General features: G+C 36.7%; 1 protein-coding gene across 5 annotated transcripts in view; it reads right to left on the bottom strand.

Annotated features, from left to right (window-relative positions):
* EMCN (endomucin) overlaps positions 1 to 25,703 on the bottom strand; it is a 179,638-nt gene that overhangs the window by 74,761 nt on the left and 79,174 nt on the right. For all 5 annotated transcript variants that reach the window (XM_069093984.1, XM_069093981.1, XM_069093989.1 and 2 more), the window contains exons 3-5: positions 25,199 to 25,324; positions 10,051 to 10,125; positions 5,761 to 5,874 (exon numbers count right to left, since the gene is read on the bottom strand). In XM_069093984.1, coding sequence (XP_068950085.1) covers positions 5,761 to 5,874; positions 10,051 to 10,125; positions 25,199 to 25,324 — 315 coding nt within the window. The remainder of the gene's footprint in view (positions 1 to 5,760; positions 5,875 to 10,050; positions 10,126 to 25,198; positions 25,325 to 25,703) is intronic.

Here is a 25,703-nt window from a genome sequence, read left to right as displayed (position 1 = left end):
TAGCATATAATAGGTGTTTAATCAATGCTTGTTCATGCATTCTCCCAAAATGAATCCTATTATACCTGTTCATAGGAAATATGATCTAGTGAGTATGGGAGAAAGGGGAGAGAAATGGAAACTTTTTGGTTTGACATACATATTATTTTAAAATGCTAGATTAGCTGAATTTAAATAAATCTACTGATGATCTTAAAGGTCAACTAATCCATTCCCCCTCCTGAAACCTCTTTATAGATGTAAGCTATTTTTTTTTGCCCTTTGGAGGGCAATTGGGGTTAAGTAACTTGCTCAAGGTTACATGGCTAGTTTTTTTGTGTGGGTGTTAAGTGTCTGAGGCCGGAACCGAACTCGGGTCCTCCTGACTCTGGGGCCAGCACTTTTACTCACTAGGCCACCTAGCCGCCCCAATGTAAGCTATTCTTAAAGTAATAATAAGTAGCACCTAATCCATAAGTAAGAACATAATAGTGCTTATGCAATATAATTTATAGAACTTGGGAGTGTAATCAAAAGACATTACACACACACATATATGTATCATATATAATTTAAATCTAAGTTGTTTTAAATTATTGCTTATATTTTATATAAAATATTAATATTTGATACTAATATTATATATAGATACTATTGAAATATTCAAAAGCTATGTTATTTTTAGAGCATAATTGACTAGAAAATGCTTTTTTCATAAGTTATACTTCATTAGTTCTTGTTCTGCAATGAGTAATTAATTCATGCAAAAACTCTATATGCTAGATGTGGTTTCCATTCTAGTGACATTTATGGCATTCCTTCTTCACTATGGTTGTCAACTACCTATCAGAGGAATTTAAATGTCATTTAAACTCTTTCCAGATATAGTTTTTTTTTAGGAAGTATGGAGCAGTTCTTATAAAGTATAACTGAAAGATCTGTGGACTGAAAGTTAAGAGACGTACTTTCTAGTTCTGTAATGGAGAGTGGGGAATTTGGAGTCATAAGATCCAAGTTTAAATCTTGGCCCAGCTAGGTAGGATAGTGGTTATAAAAATGGGCTTAGAGGCAGGATACCTGAATCAAAATTCTGCTTTGGAATCTTACTAGATGAGTGATCCTGGGTGTGAACCCTTCTGTGCCTCTGTTTCCTCATCTGTAAGACTAGGGAGCTGGACTCTCTGACTTCTAAAGTCCTTTCCACTTCCATATCCATGATCATATGATTTGAAAACCAATGTGACCTTGGAAAAGTCAAGTCACTCTAAGGTCCTTTCCAGATCCATATCCATGATCATATGATTTGAAAACCAGTATGATCTGGTTTTCAAAAGTCAAATCACTTTATCTCCTCATTTCCTTATTTGTAAAATGAAAGGCTGAAATATATGATAGTTATGGTCCCTGTCATTACTAGATTTATTATCCTCTGACTGAAGGGGTCACACTAAATATCCTCTAAGTTATTTATATTTTTGTGATTTTCCTATCTTTTGAGCTTCAGAACAATAGAAAATGAGAAAAACAAAACATACCTAGACAAGTAAGAAAGTACAAAGACTGGCTTGTTGTTCAGTCATTTTTCAGTTGGATATGACTCTGTGACCCCATTTGGGGTTTTCTTGGCAAAGATACCGGAGTGGTTTGCCATTTTGTTCCTTAGCTCATTTTACAGATGAGGAAACTGAGGCAAACAAGCTTAAATGACTTGCTCATGGACACAGAGCTAATAAGTGTTGGAGGCCAGATTTAAACTCAGGAAGATGAGTCTTCTTGACTCCAAGAATGGCACTCTATTCTCTGTGCCACCTACCTAGCTGCCCTCACCATCCAGGTAAACTATTAAGACTGTAGGCTAGCCAAAATCAGAAGAATTTGAACTTCTTTAGGACACATCCTTTTTCTCTGCTTTCCCTTACTCCTTCTCCAGGAAGTATCAAATTTTCAAATGGGCATTTCCTGTATGCAAGAAATGACTCACATGGTCAACTTTTTTAAACACACAATGCCTTCATCTGGCCAATGTTGTCTAAAAAATCATCATCCAGATGTTTAGAGGAGGGATAAAACTACAGATGTTTGCAGTCAGGCAAATATGAAGAGAAAACTCTCTTGCTGCCACTAGATTTAATCATTTCATATATCATCTTAACTCTTCAATATTGTGCTCTTAGATGGGTGTGAGAGAGGCAACCATACAATAATGATATAATTAATATCAAACATTTATTGAAAAATACTTTACATATATCTTATCTGATTCTTACAACAACCCTGGGAGATAGGTGTTATTATTATCTTCATTTTACAGAAAAGGAAACTGAGGCAGACAGAAGTGAAGTAACTTTCTCAAGATCATGCAGTTGGTGTCTGACGTGGGATTCAAACTGAGGTCTTCCTGACTCCACATCTGTTGCTCTCTCTACTCAACTATGGAGCTATGAAATAATCCAAGAAGGCTCCATGTTTTATCATTTTATAGGTGAGCTCTGTAGTACTGGTACCCTCAAGTTGAATCAATGTTCTCAGTAAGAACGCTGAAGGCAAAACCAGATATACTGGGTGATATCTGTCATGGAATGAGTCACATATATTCTTTGTCCACTAATAGGACATAGGCTACATGTGGTCACTTATTTTCTTTGTCTTTGCATCTCTGGTACCTAGAATAATATCTGTCACACCATTGAAATGAGGATCCAAATGGCTTAATAAGATGGGAGGCAGAAAAGGAGCATAGTAACTATCTCTTCTCTCTTGTCTTGCCAGGAAATCTGAAGGTTATCAAGGGATTAAATTTTCTTTCATTTTTTAATGAATATGGGGATTTGTTTTTAAGCCACTTGAAGGGCAGCTATTTTAAGCTATGTCAAAGAGCTCCATAGGTGTGGTTGACCTCAAATAAACTACTTAGACACATGTTGTTAAATGATTCAACATAAAATGAGGAGTCATCATGACTCAGGGAGCTGACCACTCACTTCTGAATGAATGGTCACTGAAAGCAGCCAGGCTTTGATCTATTTAGGATATTTCCCCTTCTGTTTTGCTATCTTTTCTTGTTTTTGAGTACATGAGTCAAAGATTTGACTTTATACCCCAAGAGTTTTGCCCCAGTGTCTGAAGAGATGAGGCTCTTTTCATCAAGTCAACTTTGTGATCTTGGTCTCTGAAAAGATTGTGGATTTAGAGCTGGATAGAACCTTAGCTGTTATAGTATGATAGATTTTGGGGTGGAAGTAAACTTGAAGATCATCAAATTCAACTCTTTCATTTAGATTTAATCATTCCATAGATCATCATAACTCTTTAACATTGTCTTCTTGATAAAATTAATAAGAAATGAGGAAACTGAGGCACAGAGAGGTTACATGATGCACCTCAGCTTCGACAGTTACTAGGAAAGTCAAGATTCAAATTCAGTCCCTTGATGCCAATCTCCATGCTTTCTACTACACCATGATGCCTCTTTTCGATATCTTCTCATCTCCTCAAGGAGATTATTACTTTGATCATTGCCCCCACTCTATTTTCATTTTTTCTTATCTTTTAGATCCCTTTTTATTGCCAAAATGTGCTCATGTATCTTCCATCCTTTAATAACTTAAAACACACACACATACAACTCCTTTGCTCAGCTTTGGCTATCCCCTCAAACTATCATTTTTTTTTTATGATTGCTGTTGTTGTTTGTTATGGTGTATTCTCTCCTCACCAGTATACTCTTGGAAACTTCAGCCTCTTTCCCTTCCCAGCTCAGGTATTAGAGCTTTCCACATGAAGCCTTTCTTGATCCCTATAATCACTAGTGGTCTTTTCCATTCTCAATTACCTTGTATTTAGAGGCACCTAGGTAGTGCAGTTCGGCAGAAGGTCTGGAGTCAGGAAGATCTAAATTCAAATCTAGCCTTAAACATTTACTAGCTATTTGATTTTATACAAGCCATTTAACTTCCATAGGACTCAGTTTTCCTAATTTTAAAATAGGTATTTAAAAAATGAATGAATAAGAGTCCCTGCCAGGAAGGCTGGTCAAATTCTTGTAATGTGAAGCACAGTTTCTGGGCATGACAGGACCCAGAAGCTTTCTGCTCAATTTAGAAAAGCACAAGTGTGTTGTGCCTTTGACTAACTGCCCAATTGCTTCTGGAAGTTAGACAGAGTTAAACTGGATTCTTTCAATTCAGTCATCTATTTCCTCATGCTGCCTGGAATTCCTACAGATCTTTTTACCTTATGACCACTACAAAGCCAATGCAGTTAGATATAGAGCACAAATAACCATTCCTTATTTGAATCCTGGGATAATGAGCTAGAACTTATTAGAAGTTACCTATTATTGATGGATAGTCTGAAGTTGAAAATTGTAGACTCATCCTATCTCCAAGATGGTTCAGCCCTTATTTGAGAGGGGAATTCTCTCTATTCCATCTATCTATACATGTACTCTAAAGATGTCAGTAAAATTGTCTGGGGGCAAGTTGAAGTTTAGGTGGATAGAGGTGCTTTGAAGACAGACATAGAATATAGTTAAAAGCCTCCTGATCCAGATCCCAGATTTGCTAATGTTCCATATGTGATGGCTTAGATATCCTCACTCTTCACATTTCCCCATGAAGGATTCATCTAGCAAAAATCATTAGATGAATCTGAGGTCAAAGGGGGTAAAGAATCAATCAACCAAAGTATGTTAAGTGCCTTCTTCACATTAGACTCTGAGGAGGCAGAGAAAAAAAGAAGGCAATCCCTTCTCTTAAAGAACTTAAGTTCTCCTAGGGGAAGATAACAAGCTCATAAAACAATTCACAAAAAAATCATTCACATGTATATGTATATGCTGCATATATACATGCATGTTTATATATGTTCATAAATATGCACATACAGTATATCAACATATATACTAAATATTGAGATAGAGAGATAGGAATAAGTAGGTAGATAGATACATCAATAACAATAGATAGATGATAGATAGATAGATAGATAGATAGATAGATAGATAGATAGATAGATGATTAAATAGGTGGATAGATAGGTGATTAGATAGATAGATGACTAGCTAGCTAGCCAGATTAGATCTCAATACATAGTGATTTGCAGGGCAGAGTGAGGAAGACTTACAAACTGGGTAATCAAGAAAAGTCTCTTCAAAGAGCTTACCTTTCAACTGAGTCTTGAAGGGAACTAATGATTTCAAGAAGGAGAACCCAGGGGAAAATTTCAGTTATAGGGTAGATTGCTTGGGCAAAGGTATGGAGATGGGTGATGGGATGTTATATGCAGGGAATGACCAATAGGCCAGTTTGTATAAAGCTTAGAGTATATTATGAGGAGTAAGATATAGTCAACCTAAAAAAACATACACTGGATGCAGATTGTGAAGGTTTTAAATTCTGGGAACAGTGGAGTTTACCCTAAAGGTAATTGGGAGCCATTGAAACTTCTTGAGCAAAGCAGTGACATACTCAGACCTGCTCTTTATGAATGTTACTATTGAACTTCATTCCTTTTTATTTACTCATAGGATGACATGGGCTCTGGACTCTATGGACAATAGTTGGTCTGGAGTACCTGTTCTTCTATGCTTCTGAAAGTTTTCTCTTTTCCTAGTCTTTCTAAAGATTTCAGAATTGTGGTTCATCCCTGGGGCATAGTGGCTATTCAATCTATGATCCCTTTGCTTATGCTAACATTAAGGCTTCAAGATACGTGCAGAAAAGTCTATATACCTAGTCATCCTTATGGTTCAAAGCATCAACACACATCCCCATTACTCACTGCTCTTCTGGATGCTTTGTGTGGTAGACATAGTACTCCGAAATTGATCAGAACCTGGTGGGTTTGTGGTGCTGGAAACATTACTTGGGCTCTCACTTCGGGGGGTTTCTTTTTCTGCAAAGACAGGAAGCATCTGTTAATAACATTGCTAGAGGTTTGTTCTTATTAATGTTAATATTAATAGTCATTCTAGATCAAAAGCTGAAAATCTGAAAGTTATTCAATCTGGCATTTCAGTGCTAGCTAATCAATGACCCAGTGCATTTTATTACTGGCAATGCTGGTTCATCTGCTCATTTCTACCAACTTGACAACAAAAGCAAGGAAAAAATCAGGCATCTGGTCAGCCAGATTTTACCAAAGCCCCTGGTACTGTAAGTCTGGATTATATTTATAGCTCTAGGGTCCTTAGAGGACACCGAGTTCAATTCTACTAATTTGACAGCTGAGGAAATGGAAACTTATAAAAGTTATGAGACTTGCTTAAGGTCATACAGGTAATAATAAGTAGTAAAGCTGGTATTAGAACTCAAGGCCTTTTATTCCAAATCCATTTCCCTTTCCATTGAACCAACTCTAGAGGTATGTGCACATGACATTTCAAGAACTCAAATATCCCTAAATTGTGAACAAGTCATCTTATAGGAACTGGGGGTGAGTGGAAGTGATTCTAAAATTTCAAGTGTTGATACTTTGGAGAATGGGGTTCCTATTGACAAGAGAAAGTCAGGAGGAGAGGTTGCTATTTTTTCAAGAATGGAAGAGAAGATGATCTCAAATTTAGATTTGTTGAGTTTGAGGTGTCAATGGCATAATCAACTAGAAGTTCCCAGAAGGTATTGGAAATGTGTAACTGGGGCCCAGAAAAAAAATGTTCATTTGAAAGTAATCTGTATGGGGACAGCTGGGTGGCAGAATGGATAGAATACTGGCCCTGGAGTCAGAAGGACCTGAATCAAAATATGGACTCAGACATTCTTTAGCTGTGTGATCCTGGGCAAGTCACTTAATCCCAATTGCCTCCAAAAATAAGTAAATAAAAGAAAGTAATCTATATGGTTGTGACTTTTGAAGTTATCAGAGTGGGTTGAGGTCTCCAAAGGAGAGAATAAAGAAAGGAGTAAGGGCTGAAGCTTGAGATGAATAATAGATGCCTCTGTTTAGGGGCAGGAGGAAGAAATGGTCCCCTGGAGAATTAGGAAAGCAAAAGCAAAAACTTTGTTGCATAGGAGTTTATTTCCAATAAAAGAGGGGTGGGTTAGCAGGATCAAATAATTCTGAGAAGTCAAAGAGAATGCAAAAAAGGTATTTTATGAATTTTTTGTTATTTTACAAGTAAAGTTTAATTTTTAATTTCAAAATAAGCATTAGTTTCCTTTTTGTTTGATGAATAAAAATAATGACTGAGTTCTTTATGATTTATTCAACAAATATATACCTTAAGGATAATAATAAATAAAATTCCCTGGGTATACCTCTTAATGAAATGGACTGTACACATCTATCACCAAGGCTGATAATGATTAGGAAATCATAGGAAGTGCTTTGTGTCCTTCAATAACACAGCAAGCAGTTTTTAAAGTTTCATCTATATTCCAAGGCACTGTGCTAGTCTCTGGTCGTACCAGTATAAAAGCAAGATGGTCCCTACCCCTCAAGGAGCTTCTGCACAGATAAGAAAATAGAAAATATATGGAAAATATATAGAAAGTGAGTCAAGTAAGACATCTTCAAGAGATATTCATTTAATCATTCAACACACATTTATGCTGAATATCTAGAGTGTTAAGCAAGAAGATAGAATGCAAATGGTTAAGGAGAAAGTGGGTGTCAAGCAAAATGGGGATAAGAAATTTGGCAGTGAAAGAAGGGAAAAATAAGAAATCATGTTTCTTAGGTCTTGTTATATATTTGTATGCTTAAGGAAAATATTATTTTATATGCAGAGAAAGTAAAGGACAAAAACCCTTTTTTGATGTAGGACTAAGAGAAGAAAATGACTCAAAATAACATATTTTTTACACGATTGGCAGCAAATGGCCACTTTGTTAATGCTCTGTGATTGTACCAGGGTACAGAATGAGCTCAATGCTGAAGTAACACCTCTTGGAAGTATGAGATCCAGTCTGTAGTACTAGCAGGTATTTGAAATGAGGGACATCTCTGTAAATGCCACCCTCTGACATGGAATCTAGGTCCTACATAGGAGCCTTCAAAAGGGCTTAGAGAAAGGAAAGAATGATGGAAGCAGGTATCTGGGAAATGATAGTTGAAAGGTATAGATGGACTATATATGCTGTTTAAGTGGGAAGCAAAGATGAAAAATAGATTTCTTTAGGACTAAAGTGAGATACCTTTTTCATTAGTTGATGGAATAAGGAAAAATTAGCAAGTTTTCCAGGCTGAAGTAAGGAGGGGAGCCAGGGTCTTTATTGAGTAACAGATAGTGCTATTGAAGTCTATAGAGAGACTAACTGAAGGCAACTAAGAAAGAAGGTGTAGTAGAGTGCCTGGCACACAGGAATGCTTAATCCATATAGTAAATTCTCTTTCCATGGTTCATTTTTCTCCTAGCTCCATTTCTGACACTCCAGTTCTTCCAACATCCTCTCACTTCCAGCTCCCTATTGTGCATTGTTTTCCTCTACTAGATTGTAAACTCTTTGAGGACAGAGACTACCATTTTTATTGTATTTGTATAAAGCCTCTGCCTATCTACCAATCCATCCACCCATCCTTCATCCATCTATCTGTCTGTCCGTCCGTCAGTCTGTCTGTCCATCTGTCTATCTATTATCTATCTATCTATCTATCTATCTATCTATCTATCTATCTATCTATCTATCTATCTATCTATCTATCTATCATCAACCTACCTAACCACCTATCTGGAGGATTTTTACTTTTCTATGGGAAGCAAAGGCAGGACAAAGCATGCGTTTTTTAGACAAAGTAGAAAAAATTCCCTCCAGGGTCAGTGAGGTGATGCAGTGAATAGAGTACTATTCCTGGAGTCAGGAGGACCTGAGTTCAAATCCGGCCTCAGACACTTGACACTTGCTTGCTATGTGACCTTGGGCAAGTCACTTAACCCCAATTGCCTTGTCTTCCTCGCTCCAAAAAAATTTCCTCCAAATGCTAGTCTTATATTTACCTTGTATATATCTTATATACACCAATACATGTACATGCTGTTCTCTCCAGTAGAATGCTTGCTCTTTGGGCTCAGGTACTCTTCATATAAGTGTCTGGCACACAGAAAGTGGTTAACAAATGTCTTTTGATTGAATGAAAACCAAGGAACTGGTAGGAAGGTCTCTGTGTGATCTAAAGAAATGGGTCACAGAGTGCAGGTGCTGAACATTATGTACATTTGTATGAGAGTTGTTCTGTCAAGTCTTATTTACTCATGCCTAATACATACTTATGATACACATCAATTTCTTAGCCCTGAACAGTAAGGAAGAAAAATCAAATTAGGCTGAGTGTTACAGCAAATGTTTTAAATCCTTGCTACCAGGTAGGCTGAGGTTGGTGGACCTCTCAAGCTTGGGAGTTCTGAACTGCTGTAGGCCAAGCCAATCAAGTTCCCACTAGGTTCAGTCAAAGGAGGGATGAACCAGTTCATTCAAGAAACAGAGCAAGTAAAAGCTCCCACGCATGATCACAGGGAATTGGATGTATGGAGTCCCTGTACTTCCAACTTGGGCAAGACAGGAAGACTCAATGTAAAAAGGAAGACAAATAGGAAGGAAGGAAGGGAAAGATGAAGGAAGAAAGAAAAAAGAAAGAAAGTAAAAGGAAGAAAGAGAGAAGGAAAGAATAAAGGAAGGAAGGATGGAAAGGATAGAATGAGGAAGGAAAAGGCAGTGAAATAAAGGAATGTTGGAAGAAAAAGCAAAAGGGAAGAATGGAAGGAAAGAAGGAGAAAATAGATGAAATGCCAGACAGAAGCACAATCTTAACAATAAGGGGGAAGAATGAAAAATATAAGCAATCAGACACAGCTCAAAAAGCATAGCCATCTGGGGCCATTTTTTGTAGGGTTGCATACAGTTACATACCTAAATAGGCATTAACTTCATTGCAGTTTAGTATAAATTGATGTAGATATAAAAAAGTTAAATTCTATTTAAGAAGTTAGTGAAATACCAGTATATTTTTTCAGCCAAGTTTGCTAAACCAAAGCCAATCTGATATTTAAAGGGATGAGTTTCAGCTATCTGGAAAAGTAACTTCTCTAGAAAAATATTCTCTATTGATGCTGGATAAATGAAGTTCACCACCTACCTGTCTTTGCCACTGCTGAGCTCAATGAGGATTTCGTAGAAATCATAGGCATTGTTGATTGTTCTTCGAGTGTCCCTATTTTGATGAGATAAATGACATTATTATTATTAACCACAGTTTTCATCATACATGTCAAGAAAATAATCAAATGTAGGTAGAGATTGGGGGTGGGTGGGAGTCATTCTGCAATGGTATTCTCTAAGCATTCAAACTACAGAGACTTTTCCTATTTCCTAGTGCCTTTCCCTAGTGAGTAAGAACTCTGGTTGGCCACAGAACTCCTGGTTTTCTCAGCAATTGGCTGGTTCACTTACACATCCATATTAATGGCATATTTTCCAACCTTACCTTTACTGCATTTCACAGCAGACTCTGAGCTAAATAGTTTAAATACCACCAGGTTATCAAAGAGGCAGAGAATAATACAAATCGAGAGCATAAAGAAACATTTTTCTGGGAGGGGGGGTTCAATTCACAGGACCATATATTTAGAAACAGGTGGGACTTTAGTGATTGGTCTAATCTCCTTAATTTTACAGAAAAAGAAACAGGCTTTAAATAACTTTCTGAAATAAAATAAGCAGTAATCAGAATTCAAATCCAGCCTGACTCACCCCAGGCCAGTAATCTTTCCACTGTTCTAATGACCTCTCAGCAATTATAATCATACTTATTAAGGGTCCAATAAATAGAAAAGTTGGCCTACTATGTACAGGTTAAAAAAAGAAGATTGGTTTGCTAAAATCTGAAAATGATGTGCATACTTCTCAGGATGAAACAATTCTCAAAATTTATCTAGCTCTTTGAGTTGCCAAAGTAAAAGTAAGATGAATATAAAAATTAACCAATAAAATCATTTTTCTTTGGGAAGAGACTGGCAGCCATTTTTACCCTCTTACTCTGAAGAAGCTTTAAAGATTAGATAATGGGAGAATTTGGTTTATAATGGATCAAATGCTAGACTTCTAATCATGAAGACCTGGGTTCAAAGTTCACAGTTGATATTTACTAGCTGTGGGACCATGGACAACTCAGTTGACTTCTCTAATCTTCCATTTCCTCTGTAAATTGATAATAATATCTATAGTATTAGCAGCATTGTTTTGAATTTCAAATGATGAATTTTATAAAAAGTACTTCACAAACTTCAAATTAACAAAAATATTTTAATTATTAATTATCAACATTGACTTATCAATATTGCTTTAAATTTGCAAAGATCAGACTGACTTTAGATAATATTATTTCACAAATAAAGTATGAAGATATGATATCTTGGAACACAGGAAACTTTTTTGCTAACATCCTATCTCCTGATAGAGCTGTTCAAAGATGCTCTCATTCAATCTATAAAAGATGAATCTTTATTCCAATACTTTCATTCAATTAAAAAAAAACTCTTATTCTATCTACTTGGTCAACTAGGTGGCTCATTGCAGATGGAGGAAGGAAGATATGAATTCAAATCCAGATTCAGATACTTACCAAACATGTAACCCTGGGTAAGTCTGTTAAACTATGTGCCTCAGATAATAATAGTGACCACTTCCCAGGATTACTCAGAGGATCAATTGAGATTATAATTATTTACCACTTACATTTTGTCTGGCACATAGTAGGTGCTTAACAAATGCTTAGTTTTTTACTTTCCTTCTTTATTGTTACAAAAGAACAATAGTAGGAAAGTGACTTGTCCCTCTACTGTTTCTATTCAGACTCCATCAAATAGCAGGATGAAAAGGAAGGGATGACGATGATGGTGGTGGTGATGATGATGGTGGTGGTGATGATGATGATAACATAACTTATACTTGTATGGCAATCTCATCTCTTTTTCTCATTTTATTCTTCTAAAAATCTTTAAGACATGGCTATACAAGTTATTGTATATGATTGCGATGGGATACTACTGTGGCACAAGCAATGCTGAGTCCAGTGATCTTAGAAAATACATGGAAAGATTTACATGAAATAATGAAGAGTAAAATGAGCAGAACCAAGAGAACATTGTACACAGTAACAACAACATTGTTTTAAGAACAACTTAGAGCAAATAAATTATTTTGATTATTATAATTATACAAATTAACTACAAAGGATATATGAAGGAAGGAGCTATACACATCCAGACAAAGAGCTGATTAATAATATTTATAGGATAATTTTACATACACACACATGTACACATGCACATACTCATGTGTCTAATGGTGGCCATTTCTAGTGTAGGGTAGGGGGAGCAAAGAAAAAAAGGGAAAAAAGAAATTTACGTATAACTTTGTTTTATATTTAAAAGGAATAGCAAGTTATACATAGTAGATTTGCCATTTCATGTGCAATCATCTTTTTATTGCAATATGTTATAAAAAGTTTTGTTCTGTTCCATAAAAAAAAACATTAAATGAACGTCTTTAAGACAGACATTTTGCAGATAAGGAAACTAAGACTTAGATGAGTTAAATTAATTCTTGAAAATTTCACAGCTAGTAAGTGGCAGGCATGAGATCAGTTTTTGGACCACTTGTCAAGTCCTCTATCCACTCAGGTCATAAAAAAGCATGTGATACTTTTTCTTCATATGCAATGTCTCTCTGTCTCTGAAATACTTGCCTCCTCTCTTTGCCTTCAATGATATCACTTTCTTCTTTGTATTGCAGGATGAAGTCTTGATTTTCTCTAAGTATTGGAGTTCCCAAAAGCAAATCTGCCCAAACCCCGTGGAGATGCTAATGAGGTGATAAGAATGGAGAAAACCCTTGGTTGGACCATGTACCCTGGTTTTTGGCCACATCAGAGCAAATCAGTGGGCCACAAAGGTTGAACATTTCACACTTCTCTCATGAGGGAGCCTCTGCCATTGGCAAGAAAAATGTAAAACTAATGAATAAGTTTTATGTCTCAAATAAAGATCAAAAGCTTTGGCAGTTATAAGAAAAAGTATACCTTTCGATTTTAAACCAAGACAATCTGATTAGCAAGTCTTTGAAGTCAGTGAGAAACCACAGGTTTCCATTTTTATAATCCCTTTCCTTCCTCCAAACACACATTGACCAGAGGAACAACATTGCTTTGTTTTCAAAATCTCATTCCTGAGAGATCCCTATCCTTCCTGGATCAATATCTCCATGGAATTCTAACTATGATTTCTCTGAATCCATTGAATCAGATTTTCTTAAATCTAGAGTGTATTTCAGATTGAGATTGCCTTTCCTTTTCTTATTTTTTTTTGGTCCAAATGATTTCCACCCTCTTAAATTTTTCCCTGTTGTCAAGACAAGGATCAAGTGTAAAATAAGAGGGAAGGGAAAGGAATATGCATTCATACACCATCTACTACATGCCAGACACTGTGCTAAGTGCTTTACAAAATAATCCTGAAAGGTGGATGCTGTTATTATCCTCTTTCTACAGGAAACTGAGATGAATAGAGGTTAAGTGACTTGCAAGAATTCATAAGTGTCTGAGGTAAAATGTGAACTCAGATGTTCCTGACCCCAGGCCAGATGAATCTAGTCTGGTGGTCACAGGATCAAGGATCTAGAGTGATAAGGGACCTTAGAAGCCACATTCTCCAAGCCCCTCATTTAACAGATGAGAAAACTGAGGTCCATAGAGGTAAAGTGACTGCCCAGTGTCACACAGGAAATGGCAGAGCTGAGATTCAAAGCAAGGTCCCTTGCCTCCAAATCTTATACTATGCTAATTAAACAGCAGAAAAAATATTTTAATGATAAGTTTAAAGATTTTAGAAGATACATTTTCTCTGCTATGAATGGGCATATTCAAAAGACCAAGTAATATCATTCACTGATGAGAGACCTTATTTAACCTTCACTGTCCCTTGAATAATAATAATAATAAATAATAATAGTAACAACAGATAGCCTTTATTTTTTTTAAAGCAATTGGGGTTAAGTAACTTGCTCAAGGTTACATGGCCAGTTATTTTGGGTGGGTGTTAATTATCTGAGGCCAGAACCAATTCCGGGTCTCCTGACTCTACGGCCAGCGCTCTTACTCACTGTGCCACCTGGCTGCCCCAACAGATAGCATTTCTATAATGCCTTCAGATTTCCAAAGAGCTTTACAAACATCATCTCATTTTATCCTTACTACAACCTTGGCAAATAAGTGCTGTTGTCATCCCTCTTTTTAGTGATGAGGAAACCAAGGCAGATAGAAGTTAGGTGACTTGCCCAGGGTCACACAGCTAGTAAACGTCTGAGACCAAATTTGAACTCAAGTCTCCCATACTCCAGGTTCATCACTCATTCACCATATCACTTAATTACCAGTGATCTCCTGGTGATAAAAAAGAAAAAATAACAGCCCCTGTCCAAAGGAACTTTACATTCTGAATGGGGAGACAACATGCACATATGTAATTACATATAAGACATACAAATAAAATCCAAAGTAACCTTGTAGGGGAAAACAATAGTGGTTGGGAGCTGGGGGTGGGATGAGAGCAAGACAAAGAAAGGCTACCTTAGTAATCTGAACTTGAGTCTTGAATTAAACCGAGGGTTCCAAGGGGACAAAGATAAAGAGAGAACATGCTTGGCATGGGGATAATCAAAGGAAAGATATAGAGAGGGAAGATACAACATGGTATGTTACAAACTTCAAGTAGGTCGCTGTGAATGGATTGTCAGGGAATGGAGGGGGAGAAAGTAGAATGGAAAGGTAGGAAGGGCACAGATTCTGGAAAACTTTGTTTCCAACAGAGGAGTTGTTTTTAATCTTAGCAGTAATAGGCAGCCACTGTAGTATATTGAATAGAATGTTCATATGAACAGAGCCATGCTTTAGAAAAGTCATATAAAATGTTTCAAATCATTATTGATTAGAGAAATGCACATTAAAACTACTTTGAGCAGTGGCTAGGTGGCGCAGTGAATAGAGTACCAGCCCTGGAGTCAGGAGGACCTGAGTTCAAATCTGGCCTCGGACACTTAACACTTACTAGCCATGTGACCTTGGGCAAGTCACTTAACCCCAATTGCCCTACCTTCCCCCCTCCAAAATGCAAAAAAAAAAACCTCCAAAAAACAAAACTACTTTGAAATGTCATTTTACACCTATCAGACTGGCTAAAAACAATTGAAGGGGACAGTGATAAATGTTGGAGGGGATGTGTAAAAATTGGGGCACTAATTCATTGTTGGTGGAATTGTGAACTGATCCATCCATTGTGGAGACCAATCTGGAATTATGCTCAAAGACTTGTCAAGCTGCCTATACCCTTTGACACAGCATACTACTACTGGGTCTATTTCCAAATATGATTAGGGAAAAATGAAAAGAACCTCTATATTCTAAAATATTTATAGCAACTCTCTTTGTGGTGGCAAAGAACTGGAAATTATGGGGATGTCTGTCAATTGGGAAATGACTGAACAAATTGTGGTATATCACTGTGATGGAATACTACTGTGCCTTAAGAAATGACGAGCTCATTGATTTTATAAAAACATGAATAGACTTTCATGGACTAACAAAGCGTGAAACGAGCAGAATGAAGACTAAGTTGTCTATGATAACAACAACTTTGTTTTAAGAATTACTTTGAACAGCTAAGTCATTTTGACTATTATAAAAACTCAAATTAACTACAAAGGAGATATGAAGAAAGATGCTATATGCATCCATAGAAGGAATGTGTAGAATATTATGTATATGTATAGAATGTGTTTTAAATGCATACATACATGCACATATACTATATATACACACATATATATATATACATGCCTATATACCCATGTTTCCCCGATAATAAGACACTGTCTTATTAATTTTTTTGGACAGAAAAACACCAGAGGGCTTATTTTCAGGGGAGGGCTTATTTTAATGAACATAGACAGCAATTTTAATAAACAGGTAAACGTGAACAAAAAAATGTACCTTTATTCAATAAACAAATCACTGGGGAAGAACAGGATGACGCTCTCACTGCTGCAGCTCTGATTGGATGCAGCTCGGAGCTCGGTGTGGGTTTCACGGGGGGGGGGTGCATACAGAGGGTACTGTAATGTAGCGTGTAGTGCAGGGGATCACCTTCACTACAGTAGCAATCTCAATAGGGCTTATTTTTGGGATAGGTCTTATTATTGGGGAAACACGGTACATACACACACATATTTGTATCTAATGGTAGTCACTTGGGGGGAAGAAGAAAAAAGTAATTTACATGATAAATTTAGCATATGTTTCAAAGGAATAGCAAGTTGTACATGGTATATTTGCAGTTTTATGTGTAATCATCTTTCTATTATGTTATGGAGATATTTGCTTTATTCCATAAATTAAAATAAGATTAAATAAAAAATTTAAAAAAAGTTACTTTGATGGTTGTGTGGATTGGACTGGCAAGAGGCATGAAGTTAGAAAGTCATTCCCATAGTTCAGGTGAAAGGTAATGAGATCCCATAATAGAGTGGCAATTTTGTTCATGGAAAGAAAGATGTCAGTCAATAAATATTTATTAATGTATGCTATGTGTCAGGCACTGTATTAAGTATTGGGAAGACAAAGAAGGGAAAACCAGAGCTGTTGTGGAGATAGAGGAAGATTCTGTGAGCAATTAGTTATGTAGGATAAGAGAAGAATTAAGGTGACACCTGTGTTGTTAACCTGTGTAAGCAAAAGGATTATGTAGCCATCATTAGTAACAGAAAGTTCAGAAGATGGGTCATTTTGAGGAAAAGACAATGAATTGTGTTCTAGACATGTTGAGTCTCAGATGACTGAAAGTGATTCAGGAGAGAGACTAAGGCTAGGTATCTAAATGTGTAAGTCACTTGAATATAGATGCTTATGGAACCCATGGGAACCAGTGAAATAACTGAGAGTAAGGAGGGAGAAGAGGAAATAGCCCCCACCCCCCCAACTTGGAGACACACCCTCTTAGTGGTGATGGCATTGATGATGAATCAGCAAAAGAGCCTGAGAAAGAGCAGTAGGGGATATACAGGCATGCACTGGAAAATGACATCATTTATAGATGATGCTTAGTTATATATAAACCAGATTGAGAAGATGGAGGGAGCATGTGTTGCCACTCATCATGATGTAGGGCTTCTTTTGGACATTGAGGTTTAAGTCAGTAAAAAAAGAGTAGTTTTTATCACAGCTCAGCTCAAGTACCACCTCCTTCAAGAGATCTTTCTTGACACTTTCTCCATTGCCTTGTATTTATTTAGTACCTGATTATTTTGTACACACCTATATGTGTATATGTTGTCTCCTCTGCTGGAACATAAGCTTCTGGAAGGCAAGGATGACTTTATTTATGTATTTATATTGCCAGTGGCAAATCCGCTGTCCCTACCTTCCTTCCTTCCTTCTTTCCTTCCTTCCTTTCTTCCTCCCTCCTTTCCATTACAAAAATCACTGTACAAGGTACTGGAAAAGATATAAAGTTTAAGCTGACATTACCTTGGCCTTACAAAGCTTGCAGCCAAGTTTAGGTATGACAACACAATGAACTCCTATATAGGATAGAGTAATATTTATGTAAATATAGTAAGATATATACATACAGATATAATATATAATACATTACTACACACAATGCAGTAATGTAAGGTCAATGACTTCCAAACAAATCTTCTCTATTAAATGTCATCTTTTTGGATCAACTGTCAATCTTCCCACCCCTTATCACCTAATCAACACCATCAGCAGCTCTCTCAATTAATGGGCCACCCCTTTAATCACCCACTAGCAGGCATTTAAGTCAATATTAAGTACTTCTCCACAGAGGATTAATTGACCCAAATACCTTTGGGAAGCAGCCACCTCATTAAGATAATGAAGTGAGGTAAACTCTGAAGATGAGGAATTCACTACAGATTTGCTGAATGTCAGTTTGACTAAGCCATATACATACAAAAGTTATCCTTACATTTATTATTTTCTATCCCTAATCCTCACTCCCAGTCTTCTTAAACACAAGGGCAGTCACTAAGTAACTGGTTTTAAAAATAGTGCCAGCAACCAGAGCCCCATAGAAATCACCATGTGGACTTTGTACATGGTACATGATTCTGAGCTAAAAGATTCATTAAAACACATCTGTCTGAAACACAAATCAAATTCTCTATCTCTGTCTGCCTGTCTCTCTCTGTCTCTCCCCCTCTCTCTTCTCTCTTTCTCTTCCTCTCTCCTCTCTGTCTCTCTCTCTCTCTTTGCCCAGGTTACCCAGCTAGTAAGTGTCTGAGGTTGAATTTGAAATCAGATCCCCCTGACTACAGGGCTACTGTTTTCTCCACTGAACAACCTAGCTACCTAAATTTTTACATCTCTTAATGGCCAGTATCCTCTTAGATCTGTAGATGGGCTCACCTGATTCAACCTTCAGTACAATATTCTTTGTGGTCTGGGTCTTTAAATTTATTTTTTATGGTCCTCCTTTGGTCACCATAACCCTGTTGCTTCCAGCCACAGTACTTTTCCACTTGAACTTTTAGGGAATCCTGGCCATTCTGGTACTCTGTCATATTATGAGGCTGATACCACTAGCTCTTCTTTGTCTAAATTTTTTGGCAATGTTCACCATGTCATTGGCAGCATTGAGAGTGCAAAGAAAGGAGCCCCATATACTTGTGCATATATTACTCTTCTTCATCCATCTCAACATGATATCAAACTGACAAGCCGCTGAAGTGATTATTCTAAATCACATTTCTTGCTAAGTCATTCCACAAGCTCCAATGACTCCAATTGCAGCTAGGATCAAATAGAAACATTTCTTATTGGTTTTTAAAGCCCTCAACCTACATTTCCAGTTTAATTATATATAATTTCCCTTCTCACAACCTAGAATCTACCAAAACTGACCATCTTACTGTTTCTCACTTATCACATTCCATTACTTGACTCCTTGCTTATAAACTAACTTTATTCTATGTTTGGAAAATGCTCCTTCATCATCTCAACCTTTTAGAATCCCGTTTAGACTTTAAAACATAGTTTAAGAACAAATTTTTAAATGAAGTCTTTTCTGCTTTTCCCAGTTGATAGTCCCTACCTCTCAAAAATTGTCTTAAACATTCAGTATATAGTTATGTATGTGTTGTCTTCCTCAAAAGAACGCAAGTTTCTTGAAGGCAGGTACTGTTTCTTTTTTATCTTTGTGTCTGTAGAATATGGGATAGTGCCTGGCTCATAGTAGTTTCTTTATTAAATGTTTATTGACCCTCTAATTCTACATTCCATTTGGCATACACTGTCCCTCCAAGTTTGAAATGCATTGTCACCTCACCTCTCTCTCTTAGTATTCCTAGATTCTTTTAAGGTCCTGCTTTGATGCTACTTCTTAAAAGAAGTTTATTTTTTTCTTCCTCCAGTTTTACCACTCCTTTTTCCAGTTATCTTGCATTTATATGTGGTATATCTACTCTCCCTCTTCACTCCCTCTCTTCTCCAGAGGAACATAACCTTCTTAAAGGCAGGGATTATTTTCCATTAAAAAAAAAACCATCTTCAGTAACTAGGACAGTGCCTTATTCACATTGTCTATTTAATAATTGTTAATTGAATTGAACTAAACTTTGAAATAGCTTTTATTTCTATTTTAAAATCTATGTATGTACATGTTGATGTAAAATGTTATGTATTTCTTTTTAAAATAGCTTTTTGGCAGTGAGGTGGCACAATGGATAGAATAATGGTCCTGGAGTAAGAAATATCTGAGTTCAAATCCAGTCTCAGATATTTGCTACCCTGGGTAAGTTACTTCACCTCTGTTTACTTCAATTTTCTCAACTGAAAATTAGGGTGAGTGAGGTAGCACAATGGATAGAGCAATAGTTCAACAATCAAAAAGACCTGAGTTCAAATGCAGCCTCATTCACTTACTAGCTGAGTGACGCTGTGCAAGTCACTTAATCTCTATTTACTTCAGTTTTCCCAATTATAAAATGGGGATAATGGCAGCATCTTCTTTTTAATGTCGATATGAGGATCAAATAAGATATTTGTGAAGCACTTAGCACAGGGCCTAGCACATAGTAGGTGACTAATAAATTTTTTCCCTCCCCCTTCTCTTATTCCAGAATGAAACCACCAAAAAAAAGATCATTTCTATACCCACAGAAGAATGCAAAAGAGAACTTGCTATGACGCCATGAGTCTCCATTTCAATTTCTATTGAGTTTGTTGTATTTCTACACCCAATTGTTTTTGTGTTTTTAATCCTCCTTTGTAAGTTTCAGTTAAAAGTAAAGTTCATCTGATGTCCACTCCTCTCATGTTTCCTGTATGTTTATATAATCTTCTTTTCATGTACCTCAACATTCTTTTTCTGTTATATATTAGTATTTTCTCCTTTTACTTTCCTGTCTTTTTTCTCTCTTCAAACTCTCAGAATAGTACGAATCTACTCTGAGGATATCTTTTTTTCTTATTTAATTTCCTCATTATCCTTTGAAAATGTTTAGGATCTGAAGGAACTCATTTCTTCTCTTCTTATTAGAATGTTAGCACAGCTTCTTGACTCTTCCAATTGCTCAAATAACTTCTAGATTTCTTTGAATCTTGTGTTCCTCTTCAGCTCTGGTCTTTTTATCAGGGGTGTTAGAAAATACCCATATTCCATTAAAGGGTTTTTCTTTTATCATTCTGTGAAATTTTACTCAGCTTTACATGGTAAATTATTCTTTGCTGTACACTTTTATCTTTCAGATTATTGTATTCCATGATCTCCTCTAGTTTTAAGTAGCAGTTGTCAGGTTTTGTGTGATTATCCCTTTAGTTCCTTATACTTGAACTCTGTTGTAGAAGTTGGCAGCATTTTATCTTTGATTAGGAGCTCTGAATTGGGCTATGTATATTTCTGGGACTTTTTGGAAAGGATTCCATTAAGAAGGTGCTTGGTAGATTTTTTTTATTCTTACTTTATTAAGGATAAAAATCTCCTGTTTTAATTGATGAGTTGTTTCATTTCTTCTTGATATTCATTTAGTTCTCATGAAAAGTGATTTTTTTCCTTTGAGTCTCTACTCAAAGTTCTTTTTTATGAAGTTAGACTAAAATAATTTCTGAATCTGGTTCATGTTTTCTTATATTCATTGATCTCCTCTACTTTAGTTTCAGAATGAGACATTTTACCATGACTAGTTTCACCTCCCCCCCAAAAAAATTGTGGGCAGTATATTCAGTCTTGCTTAGTGTTCTCCTTGGATCCTTGGATTCTTGTACTGACTCCTACTTCCTGATATTTGTGCTCCAACTTCAAAATCTTTGAGGTTCACAATGCTAGATCTTTAGGACTCCTCTCTCTCTCTCTCTCTCTCTCTCTCTCTCTCTCTCTCTCTCTCTCTCTCTCTCTCTCTCCCTCTCTCTCTCTCTCTCTCTCATCTCATCTCATTCCAGAACAGAGTGTTAAGGACCTCAGAGCTTCTGGACCAGGGAAGTTATGTGAGGAAAAATGAAGCTCTATCATCATTGTTACTGTGCTGCTCACTAGTAGTTGCCTACTAATGCTCTCTGGGCATTCCTGACTGTCCAACATTCCTGAAATGATTTCCCTTTTCCACTCTGACTACTGACCTCCTTGCCTTCCTTTAAAACCCCACATTCTATAGGAAACCTTCCCCAAGCTCTCTTAATACCAATGCCTTCTCTTTGTTAATTATTTCCTATTTATCTTGTATATAAGTAGCTTTGTATATATTTGTTTTCATGTTCACTTCCTTACTAGATTATAAACTCCTTCAGGGCAGTGCCTGCCTTTTACTTCTTTCTGTATCCCCATAGCTTACCCCAGTGACTATAGTAGACATTTAATAAATGCTTATTTATTTATTAATTGATTCCTAATCTGAACCTTGAAGGAATCCAGGAAAAAGGTGGAGGTGACAAAACAGTAAATTTGGGGCATGGGAGTACAGATCATGAAAAGTCTCAAAGGTGGAGGGAAACGGAATTTAGAATTCCAGAATCTATATCCTAGTGTTTACTGACCACTCTAGAGCTTTCCTAAGAAAATCTTTTGATTTTTCTTTCCCTATACACAGAATATTTCTGGTTCCACATGTTCTGTCTCTAGTCAATTTCATTTTGCTGGAGGGGATCCTTTCCTTATCCCCTGTGACATTCTTATGAACATTTTTTGGGTGCAATTTCAGGGTGTGATATTATACTTCTTATTGGATTTCTTCCATTCAGTCTGGTATGAACTTCAGCATTTACTGGAGTAGGTCTGTCAGGGCTATGTGGACCACTTCTTGTCCAGGCTTCCATCTTGATTGGAAATAAATGATAAATGTCTCAAAAGTTCTCAGACCTGAATCCAACCCCAAACCAGATCTAGCAGGACCTTTCTAATATGCTGGAACCTAAATTCATGGTTCAGAGAGCAAGAGGGGCAGATTACTGAAAGACAGCATGCACAATCTTGGAAAAACTTGATATTGTATATGTTTTAATATGATCTGTGATCTAAGATTCCTCACAGACCCTGAAATAATGATAATAATAGCTTGTATTTATATATTGCTTTAATATTTACAAAGGGCTTTATAGATGTCAACTCATTTTATCCCCCCAACAACCCTGGGAGGTAGGTGCTATTATTATAGATGAAGAAACTGAGGCTATCCTGACTCTAGGTGTAGTACTCTAACCATTTTTGTCACTTGTGTGTTTTTTTTTTGAGGGGCAATTGGGGTTAAGTGACTTGCCCAAGGTCACATAGTTAATAAGTGTAAAGTGTCTGAGACTGGATTTTAACTCAGGTCCTCCTGACTCCAGGGCTTCTGCTCTATTCACTGCACCACCTAGGCATCCCACACTTGGGTGTTTTTTTGATGGGGGGTGTTCAGGATAGTCATAGATCAAAATGAATGAAAGAGAGAAGTGTACAATTTTAATTTTTAAAGTTTGTGCCAGTGTGACAGAAAATTAATGTAGTGTTTAATGCTTTTTCAGGAGACTGGCAAAAGTGACAGTGATAAACCCTCCTATTCACCACATGGTTAGAAGACAAAAATCACTCAGAACATTTCCATATGCTCTACCATCTCTCCAAGTCACTTCCCTTAGACACCATCATTACTCTTCCAGAAACAAGCTCCCTCACATCTTGGACAGAAACACCATCTGAGACCTTCTGTGCATGTTCCAGACTCCTATTGCAATGCAATATTAGAAAATATACAACTAGTGTGAAAAAAAAACTTAGAGTAGGAAGCATGGCTTTGCTGGATCCAACTGGAATCAACTTGGGAGAACTGATTGTTAAAGTTTCATTGGGAACATTTAAACCTCAGAAATAGCCCAAAGCTATAAATCATTGTTGATTGCCTAGACTTAAATGATGGAGAAAATATGGAGAGCAAACTTAAAAATATATTGCATATACATTTTTCCACCTTGAAGAACCAGGTGATAAAAATTTACCAGCAGAGTCTTGGTTGTAAGTAACGTCAGAGGTCACCTAACTCAACCTGTATCTCTTTAGGAATACCTCAATAATAAAATAATGTATAATTATAATATAATATAAAAATATGATATAATCATATATTATGTAATATATAATATAGTGTAACACCATATCATGTCATATCATACAATATAACATGAGACAACACAGCACAACATAACAACACAACATAACACGATATAACAATATATGATATAACGTAATGTAATAATCAGCATCTAGATGCTGACAGAAGGTTTCTAGTGATGAGGATTTCAAGATCTTAAAAGACTTAGCAAAGTGCCTGGCACATAGTAGACTCCAAACAAACAAACAAATGAACAAAACAAAAACAACAACTTGTAAACTTGACTTCTGAGGCAGCCCACCCCATTTTCGAACAGTACTAATTTCTAAGAAGTTTTCCTTTTACTACCAATGCTTGTTATTACTCTACATCAGAAAGAGCTGCAAGCCATCAGCTACTGATGCCATTCCTTCCAAAAAGTTATAAACCTGGTTTTGCTTTTATGATCTAATATCCCTGGACAACATCCGTTGGTGCAGGTTCATTATATTGTGCAGTAGTGTAGGACTTTAGAACCATGGAAGGAATTTTCAATGACAAATTTTGCATCAGTCACCAAGTCAACTAGATTTTATTAACATCTCCTAAGTGCCAGGCACTTGGTTATAAAAAGGCTATTGTTAATCAGTTCCTGCCTTCAAGGAGTTTATAGTCTAGTTAGAGAAGATGACCTGTGCACGCATAGGCATATGTAACACACAACATTCTTTTTGGAGGAAAGTTCCTAGAATCTGGAAAGATTAAAGAAAGCCTTCCATAAAGAGGTATAACTTTGAGCTGAGCCTGAGAAGAAACAAAGTATTCTCTATGGTGCAAGACATACCAGTTTTTAAGGTTAAGGTGGGGCATAGTTCAACTCTAAGACTTCATTGTTGTAGGAAACTCCCAATGAAGCAACTCCCTCTTCCAATGCAAATTGGCAACTTGGGGTCTGTGTCAGGTCTGAGACTTGAAACAGTCTCTGAAGTCATTTCTCTATCCACTGTGCCTCCCTCTCATTCACTGTTTGCCAATAGATAAAAGAATCCTTTAAAGGTAGACTTAAGGCATGTTGAATCCAGAAATGGATTACTCTGCAATCAAGAAATTTAGTGAAGGGGGCGGCCAGGTGGCTCAGCGAGTAAGGGCACCGGCTCCAGTGTCGGGATGACCTGGATCAAATCCGGGCTCAGATACTTAGCACCACACCCAGAAATAACTGGCCGTGTAACCTTGAGGAAGTTACTTAACCCCAATTGCTTAAAAAAAAAGAAATTTAGTGAAGAATTTCAGATAATTAAAACGCCTGATCTGGAGGGCCAAGTAGCACAGCGAGTAAGAGCACCGGCCCCAGTGTTGGGATGACCTGGGGATAGGGTCTGGGCTCAGGCATTTAGCACCCACCCAGAAACACGTGTCCGTGTAACCTTGAGCAAGTTACTTCACCCCAATTGCTTAAAAAACAAAACAAAAGAAAACAAAAAACCCTGATCTATGTTCATGTCATCTTTCTCAAGTGAAAGTGGCCTCAAAATTCAGAAAACATAAAAAAATTACACTTTTAGTTATCAATTCATAACATAATTCATGAGTATAACCTAATATCTTTCTTTTAAATGTTGATTTTATATCAGGCACTTGCCACTTACCATTGCTTGTGGAGAGTGTTAAGCTTGATGATGATATTCTTATTGATGATGTCACTTTTTCTGTTGCCACTGTAGTTTCCAGTTTTTCTGGAGTATTCACTGAAGTTTGAACAGTCACACTTATTGCTAGAAGAGGGAAATTGTTACAGGGGTTAAATTATGCATAGAACTATGCTAGTTTAAGATCAAACTTATGTGATATTGAGGGGTTTACCAAAAGTTGTTTCTTTTAAGAAGGTGTTGTCCTTCTTATATGATGATAATATCAGTGTCCCACAATCATTAAAACAGGAACTCAAGACTTTTTCCATCTTGGTTGTCAGGGAGAGTTATATTGATACACTGATTTTTCTCGCCTAACACCATTTAACCACTGGTATTAATTTTCAAACTCAAAAAGATCATTATGGTAGTTTCTACTACTGGAGCATTGTTCCTTGCTTCCATCTTTCTCACCTTTCTTTTTTTCTTTCTTTTCCTCTATTCTTCTTTCTTTCTTTCTTTC

This window comes from Petaurus breviceps, unplaced genomic scaffold, assembly GCF_028583685.1.
Source record: "Petaurus breviceps papuanus isolate PSGF00001 unplaced genomic scaffold, PetGlider_PUasm1.0 126, whole genome shotgun sequence".
Classification (NCBI taxonomy): Eukaryota; Metazoa; Chordata; class Mammalia; order Diprotodontia; family Petauridae; genus Petaurus; species Petaurus breviceps.
The sequence above is the reverse complement of the archived record's forward strand: the minus strand, read 5'-3'. Positions and strand labels throughout refer to the sequence as shown.